We start from the raw sequence: 17,924 nt of genomic DNA, 5'->3' as shown, positions 1-17,924 counted from the left end.
ACCCACATAACAAACAAACGGTTTAAGTTAGCACAGCGAAACTGCGCACACTTACTAAACTCGTCATTTGCGGTTCATAGATACCAGACTCGACCATATTCGTGCGAGTCGAAAACACCACTTACAATTGTCACGGAACCTCACCTTCCAGAGTTGACTGTCTCTATTTTGGCCTAGCTGGGGAAGGATGTTAGAGTTCCAAAGATCAGTAATGTCGATTATTTTTGGAATATTCGAAAATTTCCTGACTGCCTTACATGTCCCCCACACCGCTTCTAGGATTTTATATCTCGCTCTCTTATAATACCTACGGTCCACTTCACGCGTTAATAGTCCTGTAGCCTTTCTTCCCACTAGGAGCTCAAAGATGGAGGGGAGTGCCTGATTATCCGGCTGGCTTTCTAGTGCTGCAGGATCAGATTGAAACAATATATTCATTTGTACCAATAAACATGTCCAATGATACAGCCTAAGGTTCGGCATAACCAAGCCTCCCCTTGCCAATGGTAAAGACATACGGGTAATCGATCTTCTGGTTTTGCCATACTGCCAAATGAACTGCAGAAATACTGATTCTAATTTTCTGATCACCCTTTCTTCTAACAACAGTGGAATGGCCCGAAATAAATACAAAACCTTTGGAAACATAGTCATTTTTAAAACACTCACCCTCCCAATCAGTGATATATGTAATACATCGATTCTTTTCAGCTCGGTTTCGATAGAATCTATCAGGGGTAAATAGTTATCTTTAACAATCCCATCAACATTGGCATTCATCCTTACCCCCAGATACACGGCTGAATCTACAAATCTTTGGTCTGTCCTATTGATATTGTTTGTGCAAATTATCTGAGTTTTTTCTTCATTCAAGGGATACCCAGATCGCCGCCCGAACTCCTTGGCCAGTTGACACAGCTCTATCATAGATTGATGAGGATCCGTTGTTATTATTGCCAATTCGTCCGCATATGCTAACAGTTTAGTGGAATGACCATTAAGCATCACTGGATTAATCAGTTCTGAGGCTAGAATTTTCTGGATGAGCGGGTCGATGTATAAAGAGAACAAAATTGGGGAGCACGGACAACCTTGGCGGGTGCCCCTTCTTATTAATATTTCATCTGATCGCTGGCCCATGACCGTAACCCTCGCCACCGGATCACTATACATCGCCTTAATGGCTCTTATGCTTTTATTCCCGAAACCCCTGCCATCTAGGATATCCCACATAAACTTCCAGACCATGCGGTCGAACGCTTTCTCCACGTCGAGGAGGATCATGGCCATCCCCCCACCCCATGGCAGCATGGGCGTCAAATAATGCGATGGCCCGTCTGGTATAATCCGTTGTGCCCCTGCCCGGCACGAAGCCATGCTGCCATGGAGAGATGAGTCGGCCAATGATCCCCCCCAGTCTCTTCGCCCAGATCTTAGAATATAATATTGTGTCCACGTTAATAAGCGAAATTGATCGATATGACCCTGGGTTGTCTTTGGGTTTGCCCTTTTTATGAAATGTTGGTCGGGAAATACACAAGGGCAAAACAGGGTAACCTATTCCTGGCCTTTGTGGATCTCTCGGCCGCTTTTGATTGTGTGGTACATTCCAAACTCTGGTCTATACTGGAACATCTTGGGGTTGAATCTAGTATTATTTATTATCTTAAACGTTTTTACAACAACGCAACGGCCCGTGTACGTTTTGGCCTAAACGGAAAGCGCACTGACACAATACCCATCAGGAGCGGGGTCAGGCAAGGTTGTGTCCTGGCTCCCTTCCTTTTTAACTTGTATATTAATGGGTTGGAAGGTGTCTTGTGCAAAGATAGTTCGGATCCTCCCTTCGTAGGCGGCCGCCTAATACCAGCACTTTTGTACGCTGACGACGCTGTACTCATGTCACGTACTCATGTGGGCCTACAGCACGTGGTCGATAGTTTCTGCTGCTTTATGAAAGAGTTGGGCCTGAAAGTCAACACATCCAAGACATTCACTATGTATTGTGGTAAGCAAAACACATCCAAGAGACCAATCTTCATAGAAGGGCAAAAATTGGAGTCTGCTAAACACTTTTCCTATCTTGGGATAAATTTTTCTCAAAATTAAATATGGTCTCAAGCTATTTCTGTTAAAAAGCTTGAGCACTCAAGATCTACTGCTGCTCTTAAAATCTTTTCCAGTAAGTTGGGAACTCGACCCCCTGTGGAATTAACTAAAATCTACAAAGCTAAGTGTGTAGCTGGCACTATTTATGGCAGTGGGGTCTGGGGTCTTGCTAACCCCGCACCCATACAAGTTCTTGAAAATTCTTTCTTAAAATACATACTGGCACTTCCCAAAAGCTCATCTAATTTCAATTGTCATTCAGAACTTGGCTTATCTTATATTACTGACCTTATCAAAATAGAGCCAGTTCTACTATGGCATAGAGTCTGGACTCAAGAAGCGACACATTTAAACAGAGATGTCCTGACAGATATTTTGAAATTGGACGGTGCCACAAAAATCCCATGGGTGAAGTATGTTTTTAACTTTCTTAAAGACATTGGAAGAGAAGAATACTTACTGAACCCCTCTGATATTTCAGCAATTCCACGAAAAAATCTGAAGAAAGAGTGTTTCGCTCTTTTGGACTCCAATAGGACTGCTGCAGAGGTCCTAAAATCCTCTATCCAGCAGCACCAACTGGTTTTAGCAACTTTTAAGATTCAACCCTATTTAATCCATGTAACAAACAAATTTGACCGTTTTCTGCTCACACGGTTTAGATTTAAAATTTTCCATAGATTGGTGAGCTTTCCTACAGTCAATAATTGGTCACATGAGCTACCTTTCTGTCCCCGCGATAACATCTCCCCCCAGAGTACCATTCATGTTTTTCTTTCTTTTTTGTAAATTCTATGATGAAATGAGGGAAATTGTTTTATTGCCTTTTTTAAGAGAACTAGGACTTTGCCATTGTCATGCGGCGATGATTAGTATTCAAGCCCTAGATAATCATGTATCTGTAGCAAGATCAACTTTGTTTCTAAAAAATGCTATAACTATCAGAAAACGTAGGGACACTTAACTTGCACTTTATAAATGAAACTGGTATCGCAATTTTATTGTTGTTTTTAAAATAAATATAATGAATATGTGTATTTTTATAAAACTATGTATTTATGCTATTTTATCTGTACTTTTATGATTGCATCGAAACAATCGAATAAAGATATTTTGAATTGAATTTGAAATATAACGATATTAGTCTCTTTCCAAGAGTCTGGGATTACGCCTGTATAAACAATACCATTAAATAAATCTAGAAGGATTGGAGTGATCTCTTTTTCTAGGCATTTGTAGACTTCTAGGGGGATCCCGTCTGGGCCTGCAGCCTTACCGGCTGCTAGCTCCCGTAAGGCCATCCTTACTTCAGTCAGGGTCAGGTCTCTGTCCAGTAGATCACTGCTATGATTGTCTAGCACAGGGCCAGCATCATCAATATCTGGGTTCTGATCAGGCACCATATCTTCCTCATCATACAGTTTTTGGTAAAAGGTCTTAAAGACTCTTAATATATCCTTCGGCACTGTATAATCGATACCGTCCTCTTGTATGGTAGAAATTATGTTTTTTGACCTCTATTGCCTGATCCGGAGTGCCAGTGCCCTCCCCACCTGCTCGCCCGTTTCATAACGCTTTGCCTTGGAAGACTGGTATTCTCTGACCTCTTTCTGAGTGATTATTCCCTGAAGATCCACTTTAATAGTGACAATTCTGTTTAGGCTCACCTGTCCATCTACCCCCTGGACGATATCTTTAATATGCAGTTCTTCTGCCACCACCAAATCCCTGATCCTATTCTCCACCTCCCTCTTATCCTCTCTCCTTAGCCTAGCTGCGCAGCTTATAGATTCACCCCTTAGGGAGGCCTTAAATGCTTCCTAGACTCCATTTTGGGATGTGCTATAACGATTCATATCATAAAATTCTTTTGCCCATGGTCTAATATGTTCCACAAACCTTTTATCGGATAAGAGCTTCCTCTCGAACGTCCAGATTGTGTGTTCTCTTTCTGCCTTATCTACTTCTAGGGATAGAATCACCGGGTTGTGATCTGAAATTACTTTCGGTAACTTCATAATATGTGCCTTGTTAAGTTCTGTGAAGGTTATCAAAAAATAGTGTAGCTTAGAATATTTCTGGCATGGGTATGAAAAGTATGTAAAACCTGGATTTAAAGGCTCCTTAGAGCCCCAGACATCCTTCAGTCCGTGTGATTTCATAAGTGAATCCAGAGCCCGGTATACTCTGGGTTTTCGTCCTGAATACCCACCTACCCTGTTCCAATCAACCGAGATATTCAAGTCACCACACAATATAATAGGTGTTGACCAACTAGCTAGCTCTTCCTCTAATACATAATAAACCTAAGGGTCATCATGATTTGAACCATACACTATGCACATCGTATAACCCAAGCTCAACTCCGCTATTACCCATCTCCCCCAGCTATCAGCCTTGGATCTCTTCATCCCTCCTAGAGTTTGTTTGGCCAGTAAGGCAACCCCCCTAACTGTGGAGGTTTGTGAGGAGCAGGCAAGTAGATCAAAGCCTGTGATATTCATTAGGTTCCTTTTCGCCCAGGGAATGTGGGTCTCTTGGAGACATAAGATATCGATATTGTTATATTTGATGAAGTGACCAAGCCTTTGGCGTTTCCTCCCATTGTTTAATCCACCCATGTTGATTGAGCAGATTCTAATGTGTGGCATAATAAGAGACTGAGCTTTCCCAACCAAAAGAAACAACCTCACTGATATTATCCATTGCCATTGAAAGAACCAGCTGAACAAAACAAAAAACCTCATAGCACCAAATCATCTCATTTTTTTATTTTTCCCCTTTGCCCCCCAGCTCTCCCCACCTCCCCCCCTCTCTTTTAGGCCCCCCGCTCCCTGACCCATCCCTCCCAGCCGGTACCCCCCTCCCTACCCACCCCAGCACCCTCTCACGTAAGGCGCTCAGACGTGGTCTGTGTTCGTGATGGATGGCAGTTGAAGCAATGGAGATAAATAGAAAAAGAAAAACTCAATAACAACACCCTACATATACCTTATAGCCCACTAAATACCCCAATGCCACCGATTCATTGCAATTTCCGGCCTTATTCAGTACCCCTCATCTAACTATGACATTTAGGGCATTCATAAATTCCACATAGGACAAGAGGTTCATTAATCAGTTTTAGTATTAGTGTTATTTCTCTTGAGAATCCAAGTACTCTTTAGCTTTGACTTCAGAGGCAAAGTATAATGTTCTCCCTCCATTGATTATTTTTAGTTGAGCCAGGTTGATCAAGTGTGCCTGCATCTTTTTATCTTGAAACGGCTTTAGCAGTTGCCTCAACCTCCATTGTCTCTCAACAGTTACGTGACAGAAGTTGGGGCGAACAAAGAAAGCCACTCCTTCAATAACTTTCTTCGCATCCGGTCTTGCTCTTTATGCAATCGCCTGCCTCAGTACAAAGTTGCCCAAGAATATTAATATTGCTCTGGGTTTATCCCCTTCCTTTGTGTTCCTGTTCAGTCTGAAAGGGGTACGTTGGGCCCTCTGGATTTCGGTTGCCCAGTTCCAGCCTGCGATTTCGGGAAACGCTCGCTCAAAGAGCTTGATAACATAAGCTCTTACATCGGCTCCTTCAACTCCCTCCGGAATACCTAAGATTCGAAGGTTGCTACACCTCAGTGGATTTTCCATGTATTCCAGTTTCCACTGGATATCAATTACTTGTGAGCTTTGAGCGTCCACCTTACTTGTCGCGGCTGCCGCCTCCATCTCCGTTGAGACAACTCTCTCCTCGAGGTTTGATATTCGATCCCCCAGGTTAACACAGGCTTTGGACAGTTTCCTCACAATGCCTTGCATCTTTTTAACGGCGGCATGTGCCTTGCGACTGTCCTGGCGGGTCTCTTCTCTATGAGCAATAATCTACTGCTGGATAACCTCGAGAAGAGACATCTGAGCAGCTTCCCCACAAGGACTCCCCAGCAGCGGCATGGCTGAGGAATGTTCCCAGCTGAGCTCTTGCTCTTTCATCCCTGCTGGTAGTTTCACCGCCGTTGCCGGTAAATCATGCTCTGGCTCACTTTCTGACTCCAGGTTACAGTCTCCCTGCACGGAGCTGTTGTCCTCATCATCGTTTTCCGACCATTCGTCACCTTCTGAGACCGAGAAGAAGCATTCGCTCGGGGCCTTATCCTTCGATTTATCATTTTCGGGGGGAATTGCATTGTTTGCCGTATCCGTCTCTCACGCCCCTGCCTGGGTCCTATCCAGATCCACCCTGGCTGAATTGTCGGGGCCAACAGTTGCTGTGCTGACGGGATTAGCTGTATCTGTGTCTGTGTCTATATCTATACTTAATGCTGCCTCACAAACGCCCTGACCATTTGCCCCTTCTGTGCTCTGAGGGAGGACAATTGTCTCGTCCGGTAGAGTAATACATGCTTTATCTTGGTCTTTCCTCTCTTCTTTCTCTTCGGTCGCTTCAGCCTGGACCTCTGCTGGGACCTCAGCCTGGACCTCAGCCTGGACCCCCTCATTAAGTGGCACGTTAGCTTTTGAGCCTTTCTCTTTCCCTTTCTCTTTGCTGATTTTAGATAAAATGTCCGCAATTGGGGTATTAGTCAGTTTAACCTTGGCTGCCTTTTTCTGCTGTTTTCTTACCGGGGGTGTCTGCTTTTTTTCTTGTTTGTCTGCTTCCTCCGCTTCTGCTGCAGCCTCAGCGGCTACTTTGCTCTTCAATGCTGCCGCTTTGGCGTTTGCGTTCACCTTGGGCGCCATGGCTCCCCTTCTCCTCCTCTCTCTATCTCCGTGCCGCCAGTTCTGTGTGCCTCGCTCGCCTCGTTCCAGTCGTACCAGCTCTGCCGACAGTTCCAGCCGAATCCGCGTACTACGCAGGCTCCGCAGACTCCGCAGACTCCGCGGCTCTTTGCCCCGCCCCTCCGTTCCTCGTCAAGCTCTGCAGCTGAGATCGTTCATCACCAGCATCAGTTCCCGCAGGAGCCGTCCCAGCAGTCCGCGGCAGGTAAGAGGCATGAACATCGGCCCCAGTTACGGACCTTAGCTGCTTCCAAACTGTGCAGCGATTTTCCACGGCGTTCAAGACTCGCGTTAGGGCTTAAACCGCATCTCCATTGCCTCACTGTGCGAGCAGCAAGGCTAAACTTGGAGGCGGTATGAGTTAAGTATTTGCGCACGCACCCCAGCAACAACACCCAAGGCCCACCACAAAGGAAACTCCACACAAGGTTATATAAAAAAAATAGCCTTTGTATTATAGTAAAAACACATTAGATAACACACAAACGTTACAATGTGCCAGCAGGCACGGGCAGAATTTACAAGGGATTATGTACAGGACAGGGCCACATGGACCACTGTCAGGGGTAGGCACTTGTTAGAAATAAAACTTGTAGGTATACACTTAGCACATAAACATATAATGATTAGCACCAAAATAGTACATGTAGCACACAACCAGTAATCACTGGTAGAGAGTAAATACCTCCTACGCAACCCTAAACACTGTAGGAAAATCACACAGGGAACTAGGACCTTATCATCAGGACCTAAGGAAGGAATACCATCATCTAAGCAGGTCACTTTTAGCAAAGGGAAGGAAACCTAAACAATCACCTAAGCAGGTCACAGTTAGCAAAGGAGATAAAAATAAAATACCTAAGCAGGTCACTTTTAGCAAAGGTAATGGGAGATCAACAATCCTCTAAGCAGGTCACATTTAGCAAAGGGGATAAACATAAAATACCTAAGCAGGTCACTTTTAGCAAAGGTAATGGGACATCAACAATCCTCTAAGCAGGTCACATTTAGCAAAGGGGATAAACATAAAATACCTAAGCAGGTCACTTTTAGCAAAGGTAATGGGACATAAACAATTGCACATGAGGCATTAAACACATTCAGAGGTGCAGGTTAGAACATTTGCGCAAGAATCACATACACCAGTAAATTACAATGTGCAGGGTGCACATAGCACACCACTAGAATTGTCCCTCAGGCCAACTGGCCTCGCAAGGGGCTGAATGCCCTGAGTCAACGTCAGGGGGTCTGCGCAGGCAGCACAAACCACAAGCCTAAACGTAGCAACTGTCCACTAAGTGCTGGACAGTTGTGAAACACAGCTGGGCAAACGTTGGAGCCACGTGGGCTCAAGAACACAGGTGACTGGCACCTACGAGCTTCAGCGCTCTAAACAAATGAAATGCCCCCAGAGCGTCTCTCAGCTCAAGGATCTGGCCCCTCGAGTCTCTTGGGGCTTAAAAGGACAATGGGGCCCAGGAGCCTCGTGGGCTCTTAAAACAAATGCCCCCCTCGAGCCTCGGGGCTCGTAAGTATAATTAGGGCGGAACGTTGGAGTCCCTCACGGGGGACTCAAACTTAAATAATGCCCCACGGAGCCTCTCAGTCTCGGAAATCAAATAGCCAACTGAGCCTTGCAAGGCTCGCAAACAGGAAGGCCCCCAAGAGCCTCGCCGGCTCTTTACACTGACGGGGAGAGGTGGGCACCGGCAATGTGCCCCGACGCCCTCCTCCCCGGTTCTGCACGTTAGCGCTCCGCTCACCGGCTCTCTGCTCCTCGGCAGCGGCGGGGGAAGGCTGCCGGTCTCCCTCTGCACACGGGGGACCGGTGAAGACTACTGCTCGCGCTGCGGCGCTGAGGGCGGGACTTCCGGTCGGCCTCCTAGGGGCCGCGCTGTGATTGGCCAGTCGGCCCAATACTTCCGGGTCGTCGCGGGCAGCGCGGTGGCCCGTTTTAGACAGGCAGGCTGGCTCTCAGTATCCGAGGAGTGGGCTCCCTTGTGATAGTTAAAAATCCAAGAACGGGGCAATGCCGGGTGGGCACCGGCTTTTAAAATAAAATATAAAGCGAGGTGGGCACTCGCTATGCCGGAAATCGGCAACACAAAACGGGCAGATGCCGGGTGGGCACCGGCTGCACAAAGAGCGCTCTCCAGCGCTCAGGGACAAAGCACACGGCACAAATGCGGCGTGGGCAGCTGTGAAGGTCAAATAAAGCGCTCCCCAGCGCTAGAGGACAGAATCCAGCTCCCACAGCGCTAGGGGTCCAAAGCAAAGCTCTAGCAGGGTCTGGAGGCAGGCAGGGGGGCAAGGCAGGGCCAGAGCCAGCACACTGGGTCTCCAGGCATGGAGACAAGCCAAGTGGCGGTCCTTCTGGCCCAAGCAGCAGCAGCAGCCCCCTCTGGCAAAGATCCACAAGCAGAACCAAATTGTATGGGGACACAGCCCCTTCTTATACAGTAAATTCCCTTTGTCTCATGGTGCAGGGTGGGGGGGAAACCAGTTGCAGCTGGTTTTGAAGTACCCTTGATAGCTCAACCACCCATTTCATTCACTGGCAGGGCTAGGGACATCAGTCGCACTACAGGGGGTGGAGCCAGCATTGTGTGGGGAAAGTCCAGGCCCATCAGGGACCAGGTGCACTCCTCCCAAGCCATCAACATGCTAATCTCACACTCACCACCGGGCAGACCCATCCAGCCTTCCTGGAGCCAGGCTCACCAGCCAGCTCCAGCCAATCACACGGCAGGCATATTTTACAGTAATATGCCAAGTCCTAGAAGTGGCATTTCTACACATGACACACACATGCCACATTCACTGTTGCGAAGCATTCATTCTCACGAGCTCGCACATACCAAATTCGAGCATGCACTCCCCACGCATCCGGAACTACTAGGGACACAGACATTCCCCATGCATCCCTATGGGAGAGCAGGCCAGCCTAACTACATGCACGCACTTTACTCTGGGACACAGGGAAAAAGTGCGCACAGACCAGAAAATCATCCATACAGATCACAGATCTAAAGCAAAAAGATTAGTGGTGAACCTGCCTTAAGGGCCAAGTCCAACAGATCCCAACGACAACTTCATGTAAGGCGTGTTCGAGCGTTAGTACATTTCAATGAAAGGTCTGTAGAATTCAAGGAGTATAAGGATAATTAGAATACCATGTGATGACCCCGCAGTTAGCCGGTTAAATATTATAATGGTAACTCTTTGCTCTCTTACCTCACGGGGCTTCACGCTACTATTATGTAGCCCTGAGTCGGGTACGACTCACTTCGTGTGAAGAGAAATGCCCAATTCTAGAAAAATAAGAGTAAGGGAGGATGTTATTAGGAAGTAAACATCATACTCCCATTAAGTAGACTGTCCATAGCTATGTAGTAAAGGGAGTCCAGGGGTAAAGAAAACAGCACTCACCAAGTAGGCAGTGCAGCGTTGCCGCTTACTTCTCAGGGTTGTGTTCCTGGTTCGCACGTGACCCGGAAGTCGGGGCTTTAAGTGGACACGCTTCATAAACGTCATGTCTGGAGGACTAGAACACCGACAACTTTGAATATGCCGGACAAGTAGTGCGCCGTGTACAGGTTACGACGCTAGAAAACATAGTGGATAACTGGCTCTTGTGGCAATCTAGTGTGAGAGACAACCCGACGTCCCCAAATTCTGATAAAAAAATATAAAAATATATAATCATGGAAAGAGTGGTACGCGGAACCCCACGCTCGAAATATTGAGAGAGGAGCCTTAATAAACTGCTGCGCATATCGTAAGGCCATGACAGTGGATGTGTCTCGAGCTCTAAAAGGATCCATAAACTTTATATTAAGATTGGGTGTATTATAATAGATATGGAAAAGTATCCACTGTCGCTATCAACGGCGATCAGAGTGCAGGGTAGTTACAAGATACCACACGCGAGTGGTGAAGACGCAGTGAAGGTCCCACTCATACGTGAGTTTGATACACATTTAGCATCGTACTCTATAGATTCATTACATTTGGAAGCATGCAAAGAGTGGAAAAAACAGACAGGTCAATGTTTACAGTTAAACATTAATTCTTGTCAGGTTGTAATTAATCCTTTAACAATTGTCACAACTTAAATGACTGAATAAATCATTAATACAGTAGTGTTTGCAATATTATATAAGGTAACTATGACAAGTCCCTGTATACGGTCAAAGGAATAATCCTGCCTCAACGTATATACATTGAAAATAACATTAAGAAGTATTGTATTGTCACTATATACTGTTCAGAGCAACAACATTGCTGCTCTAAAACCGTTATTTATGTTCATTTGTATCATAGCTTCAATCCTGTGTGTGTAAATACATAGGATAACTGTAAACCAACACATTGTGTTAGAATCTTGTCACTACTTCATCGATCCATCTTATTTTCTAGGGTATCTGTTTTGATATGACAATCAGTGAGGACAGTGAATCAAGAACCTATCCTTCAAGCAGAAAGGGTGATCACGGTTAGAGACCAGAAAAAACAGATAAAAATGAAAAGTGAAAATTTTGTACCCAGCCAAATATAACGCAATGTACACATGTGATCTCAGTCACCCAAGAAATTAGGCGTGGGCGGAAAATCCGTTCCGCTCGCGGATTTTGCGGATTTTCGGGAAATCCGCAATCCGCGAGATTTGCGAATTTCCCGCAAAATCCGCAAATCCGCGAGCAGCGGATTTTGCTCGCACTGCTCGCACTGTTCGCGTGAGTTCGCGCCCCGCGAATAAGTGCAAAATTGCAGAAATACGATCTTAGCAAAACTGAAAGTAACTACTTACCAGGTTCAAAAGTTCAGGCTCATCATTAGTAGCCATTTCCTGGAGTGCTTCCTGAGGGGCCCCTCCAGAGTTCAGTTGCCAGTTGAAACTATTATGTGACCCTGCTCTGAACCTCAGAATAGTTACACATATGCCACAAAGGTCCTGAATTACAGCTAAGGGAGACAAGCAGGAGCCAGGCTGGAAGTTAAAATCCATTAATCAGCCCCTAATTCATTATTGTCAGTTGGGGCAGGGCAGGTGTTGTAACTAATTTTGCAACAATGAAAGCACTTAGCAAGTGCAAAAGATCACTAATCAGGGCGCACTAAGGAAGCAGGTGCCAGCTAAAAAAATATTCTGTGACACATGAATCAGCCCCAAATTAATTCAGGTCACTTGAGGCAGGGAAGGTGTGCTTTGCTTTGCCGAAAATAATGTACACTGGACAACCAGAGGGTGTGGTGATGAAACAGAGGGTGGCATGGGTGGGCCAGAGGGTGGCATGAGTAGTCAGAGAGTGGCAGTGGTGACAGAGAGTGGCAGTGATGAAGAAGAGTGTCCCAAACAGGCTGGACACGTAGAAACAACAAGTTCGCGAAACTTGCGACCCGACAGGTAAGTTCGCAATTTGCGAAAGTGTACAAAACCCTCGCGAACTGGCAGAAACACGGGCGAACACAAAAAAAAAAAAAATCCGCAAATTCGCGGGAATTCGCGGATTTTGCGGATTGCGAATCCGCAAATCCGCAAAATTCGCGAACGCGAGATCCGCAAAATTCGCTCATGCTTACAAGAAATACTGCATCTCCTGGTCATAATTGAGTCCATGTTGGACCGAACTCAAGCGCATGATCCACATGGCTTCTGTGCGTCGTAGTTTGAGTTCTCGGTTCCCCCCTCTGATTCCTTGTGAAAGCATGTCAATACTGAAAAATCTTACATAGAAATCACTGTTACCATCCTGACAGGCAGCCACATGTAAGGCTACAGGATATTTGGGGTCACGTTTGTGTATCGCTCTGATGTGTTCTGTAATCCTGTCCTTCAGGACGCACAGAAGCCATGTGGATCATGCGTTGTGTTATATTTGGCTGGGTACAAAATTTTCACTTTTCATTTTTATCTGTTTTTTCTGGTCTCTAACCGTGATCACCCTTTCTGCTTGAAGGATAGGTTCTTGATTCACAGTCTTCACTGATTGTCATATCAAAACAGATAACCTAGAAAATAAGATGGATCGATGAAGTAGTGACAAGATTGTAACACAATGTGTTGGTTTACAGTTATCCTATGTATTTACACACACAGGATTGAAGCTATGATACAAATGAACATAAATAACGGTTTTAGAGCAGCAATGTTGTTGCTCTGAACAGTATATAGTGACAATACAATACTTCTTAATGTTATTTTCAATATATATAGGTTGAGGCAGGATTATTCCTTTGACCGCACAGGGACATGTCATAGTTACCTTATATTGCAAACACTACTGCATTAATGATTTATTCAGTCATTTAAGTTGTAACAATTTTTAAAAGATTAATTACAACCTGACAAGGATTAATGTTTGACTGTAAACATTAACCTGTCTGTTTTTTCCACTCTTTGTATGCTTCCAAATGTAATGAATCTATAGAGTACGATGCTAAATGTGTATCAAAGTCACGTATGAGTGGGACCTTCACTGTCTTCACCACTCGTGTGTGGTATCTTGTAACTACCCTGCACTCTGATCGCCGTTGATATCGACAGTGGATACTTTTCCATATCTATTATAATACACCCAATCTTAATATAAAGTTTATGGATCCTTTTAGCGCTCGAGACACATCCACTGTCATGGCCTTACGATAAGTGCGGCAGTTTATTAAGACTCCTCTCTCAATATTTCGAGCCTGGGGTTCCGCGTACCACTCTTTACGTGATTATATATTTTTATATTTTTTTATCACACTTTGGGGACGTCGGGTTGTCTCTCACACTAGATTGCCACAAGAGCCAGTTATCCACTATGTTTTCTAGCGTCGTAACCGGCGCACTACTTGTCCGGCATATTCAAAGTTGTCGGTGTTCTAGTCCTCCAGACATGACGTTTATGAAGCGCGTCCACTTAAAGCCCCGATCTTCCGGGTCATGTGCGAACCTGGAACACAACCCTGAGAAGTACGCGGCAACGCTGCACTGCATACTTGGTGAGTGCTGTTTTCTTTACCCCTGGACTCCCTTTACTACATAGCTATGGACAGTCTACTTAATGGGAGTATGATGTTTACTTACTAATAACATCCTCCCTTACTCTTATTTTTCTAGAATTAGGCATTTCTCTTCAAACAAAGTGAGTCGTACCCGACTCGTGGTTACATAATAGTAGCGTGAAGCCCTGTGAGGTAAGAGAGCAAAGAGTTACCATTATAATATTTAACCGGCTAACTGCGGGGTCATCACATGGTATTCTAATTATACTTATACTCCTTGAATTCTACAGACCTTTAATTGAAATGTACTAACGCTTGAACACGCCTTACATGAAGTTGTCGTTGGGATCCAATACACAAGACCGGGACAACCGATAATGACCTTACATAGGGGTAAGCCATGGCTCTATTCTTGGATGACAAGTTTGTTTTGTGCAGTAGAGTCATAGCAACTCGCTATTCCTCCTAGCTCGCCTACGTTTGGAGTCGATCTAAAGATCATAAGATGTCTAGAGTGTTGAAATGTCTCGTTTAATTATTCTGGTACAGGCCTGTTTGCAAGTCTACACTGTGGGCTCTAGTATCTTGTGGATGCTGTCTCTGATTTAGACTTTAGTTTCAAATGAATGGTGATTTCTAGTGTTTTAAGTTCCTCGTCGTTTGGCCCCCTTTAAAGGTCGGCAGCTTCTTCCTTGATATTGCTTCGTCTATGGTCACGGGCCCTTCTGGGTCGGAAGTATCACCAGCTGAGCGGTGCGCTTCAGAATATTTTTTGTTGGTATGACTATGTTTTCCTTGTTGCCCCAGTTTTTCACATATGACATTTTATTGATGGGTCGTTCCTCCCCTTTTGTCATTTGTTGATAGACCTTCTGGTGTAACACAGCCATATATAGGTATGTGCAATCTTATTGAAACGGTCATGTGTTTTTGCGTCATCACACCCTGCACGCAGTGTGAGTGAGTCGGACACAATGAATAGCACTCGTAATTTTAGATTTAATACAATTTGTCGTTATACAGTGGCAAACCGCACACTGTCACTAATTAAGAGGGATATATGGATCCTATCTCAGACTCATATGCTCACTTGGTCACCAGCACTCCTATATGACGACGCCGTAGAAGCACTTTCGACACGTATGTGTTGGGCTACACATGACCACAACAATGTCAATATGCTCACGTTTCACATAAGCGGAAGCAAAGAGAATTTGTTGTAGATTTCGTATTGCAGCATCTATATGTCTATGAGTCGCATATTAGATGCTCCATTGTCATCTATTTCTTTTTCCAGTCCTGAGGATTCGCAATAGCGATGAAACATGTGTCGGCTGGCTGTTGTAGTAAATAAAGGACTCCATCGGACCACTCTCCCACTGGAGATTCCTACATCTCTCTGTCGCTTTGTACATTGTATATGTGTTTGAATGTTACCTTACATATGTTTTACTTTTGAGTGCATTGGGTATACCTGTAATTCTTGTTATGAAGGTTTTTATAGATAATGTGCTGCTATTTTTTAAGTTTAAACTCAATTTGTATGTACTTTTTTGAGACCTGTGAAGTTCTATATAATCCATACTGTGTTTAATTTTCAAATATTCAAGGATACCCCTGTCTATACTCATGATGAAATGCTCTCCAGTGAAAACTTGCGATACTAATTGTATTTTTTTAAATGATATGATAAAATGTCTTTTTTATATGTAGAATGCTTTTATGGTTATATACTTCTATACCAACTAAAGCTTGTTTGAATTTGAATACATTTAATATACTTTTTTTTAAAACACAAATATATCTAAAAACATAAGAGAAGCATTTCTATCATGCTTCCTTAAGAAGACAACAAGCATAGATGGAATGCTAACATAACAAATAGTGTAGTTTACTATCCCAACACATTTTCTACTGTTAAGTGGACTGGAGTTGGAATAGTAAATTACACTTTTCTAATGTTAGCACACCATCTAGTGCAAGTTGATGTAAAGACGTGCGTTGTAATGGCATAGCGTGGTGACATCGCAGTCATTGTAACAACCGCGATGTAACGGTACATGTTGTACTGACTCGCGTTGTAACGTCATACATCACACCCCACATGGCAGCATTGATGGTTTGAACAAGGGATGAAGGGGCACACTCCTGCCAGGTCAATGGACGCAGTTCTTTTTGTTTCATTTCCTGCTGAGTAGTGTTTATTTGCTTATGACTCTATGAAAAGCACATCCACCCCAAGCTAACTGTGATGCAGTCAGTGGTATCAATAGTTCTGTGCTCCTTCCTTGAAAGTCCACTTGTGCAACCCAGCCCTAGGCTAATTGTTAAGCAGGTGGTGTTAAAAAAAGGTACACCTTGACACCTCTTCTCCCTTTCCTCGCTGGATTTCCACAACTCTCTCTCCTGCACCAAGACAAGCTGCGTTGTATAATAGAGGGTTTCACGTCTGGGAGCAAAAATGAAGCAAGGTGTGCAGAAGCACCCTTTAGGGAACATATTTAATCCCAGCATGACAGATCGTTTTATTTTTTTTAAAGGAAGCCTGTGACCCTTTAGGTGACTTGGGCTGCTTAAAAAACAAGCATTTGCAATGCATTCGGTCTCACCTTTGGGATCTTATATGTATTTAGCTATGCAACACATTAGCCTGGGTGCTGAAACGTCTACTGTTCGTTAACATGGACGGAAAGTAAGCACCAAACTGCGTGACACGCCAGGTATAGGAACACATGGACAGAAATATTGCCTTTCAGCGGGAAATGGTATAGTCCAAAGCGCTGCTTTTAATATAAAAGTAGGGCCTTCGATGGTCATATCACTGAAAATACAAAAAAAAATATTATTGTGGACGGGTGCTCGTGGAAGACCATTTCTATGGACTGAAATCTAGAGAATGCTGAAGTGATTCTGGTGTTTTACTAATCTCTGCTGCTCGTTTTCTATCTAGAAAGTTAAATAGAGGCAGTTGCCATAAAAATAAAAAAAGAAAGTCCCTCAGCAGAAAGCAATTCTGATATTTTACTGACCTCTGCTGGTCATTTTCTATCAAGACAGTTAAATAGAGGCAGTTGAACAGAAAAGAAAGTCCCTAATCAGAAGCAGATAAGTCCTAGGGCTGATCTCCGGAGCCCACAAAGTACACACACTTGTAAGTATATATACTAAATTATATACAAGAGGTCTTGAATGCTCAACCTAAACATGTTCACATGCTGAGAATGCCAAGGTCGGAAGGTCCACAGTCCCCTGCTGTTGTCCATCATTGTGTTTGCATCCATTCGTAGTGTCGCAAAATGCGGCCTGCCTCATAAAAGTTCACGAGGCAGGAGGTTTTGTATACCTATAGGAATATTTATTTTGCATATGACTAATTAAAGATACGTTGCAACGCAAAACGATGGGTAGGTTGCATATAGTTAGGTTTGAGTTTGCACCCACTATGAGCGACCCCGTGCTCAATGATAGTTCAATCCTTCACTCACTAAGCCAGTTATGACACAATAAGTCGAAGTGACCTACTGTTATGTCTTCTTCCTTGCCAGCTTTGTAAATTACTCTGTCTTTCTGAATGATCTCAGATTCGTTTTGTAAAACAGACCGTTTAATTGTTATGCATTTTTTCAACACTTTGGAAAAAAGCATGTTAATTTAACTAAGTATTTTACCACAGGTCAGGAGTACAACTTTTTAAAAATGGAACCTGGTGAAGTGAATTCTTTGGGAGAGACGTACGACTTCGACAGTATCATGCATTATGCCCGGAACACCTTCTCAAGGTTGGAATCTAAGGTTATGTCTCTTAAGTTCTTTACAGTGCTTGCTATTGCCCGTGATTTCTACACTTATTCTTTATGTGTAAGTATTTTATGACTTGAACGGATGCTAATCTTTTAAATCAACCGCTACACTAACGTATATTTTATAATTAGATTGTATAACAGCTCTTAAGAAAATTTTACTAATATGGAACCATGAGATCGACAGCACACGAATAAGTAAGGCTGAATTCAAATTAAATGCATGAAATAACATTGTATTCCTTGAGTCTAAAGATGAAATCA

At 44.0% G+C, this 17,924-nt stretch overlaps 1 protein-coding gene across 1 annotated transcript in view; it reads left to right on the top strand.

Moving 5' to 3' along the window:
* The window catches only part of TLL2 (tolloid like 2), a 2,097,051-nt gene that overhangs the window by 1,162,871 nt on the left and 916,256 nt on the right, over positions 1–17,924 (top strand). The window contains exon 7 of the mRNA XM_086922321.1: positions 17,534–17,639. Within this exon, the coding sequence (XP_086778447.1) occupies positions 17,534–17,639 (106 nt within the window). The remainder of the gene's footprint in view (positions 1–17,533; positions 17,640–17,924) is intronic.

This window comes from Lissotriton vulgaris, chromosome 5 (assembly GCF_964263255.1).
Source record: "Lissotriton vulgaris chromosome 5, aLisVul1.2, whole genome shotgun sequence".
In the NCBI taxonomy this organism is placed as follows: domain Eukaryota; kingdom Metazoa; phylum Chordata; class Amphibia; order Caudata; family Salamandridae; genus Lissotriton; species Lissotriton vulgaris.
This window is presented reverse-complemented; position numbering and strand designations above follow the sequence as displayed.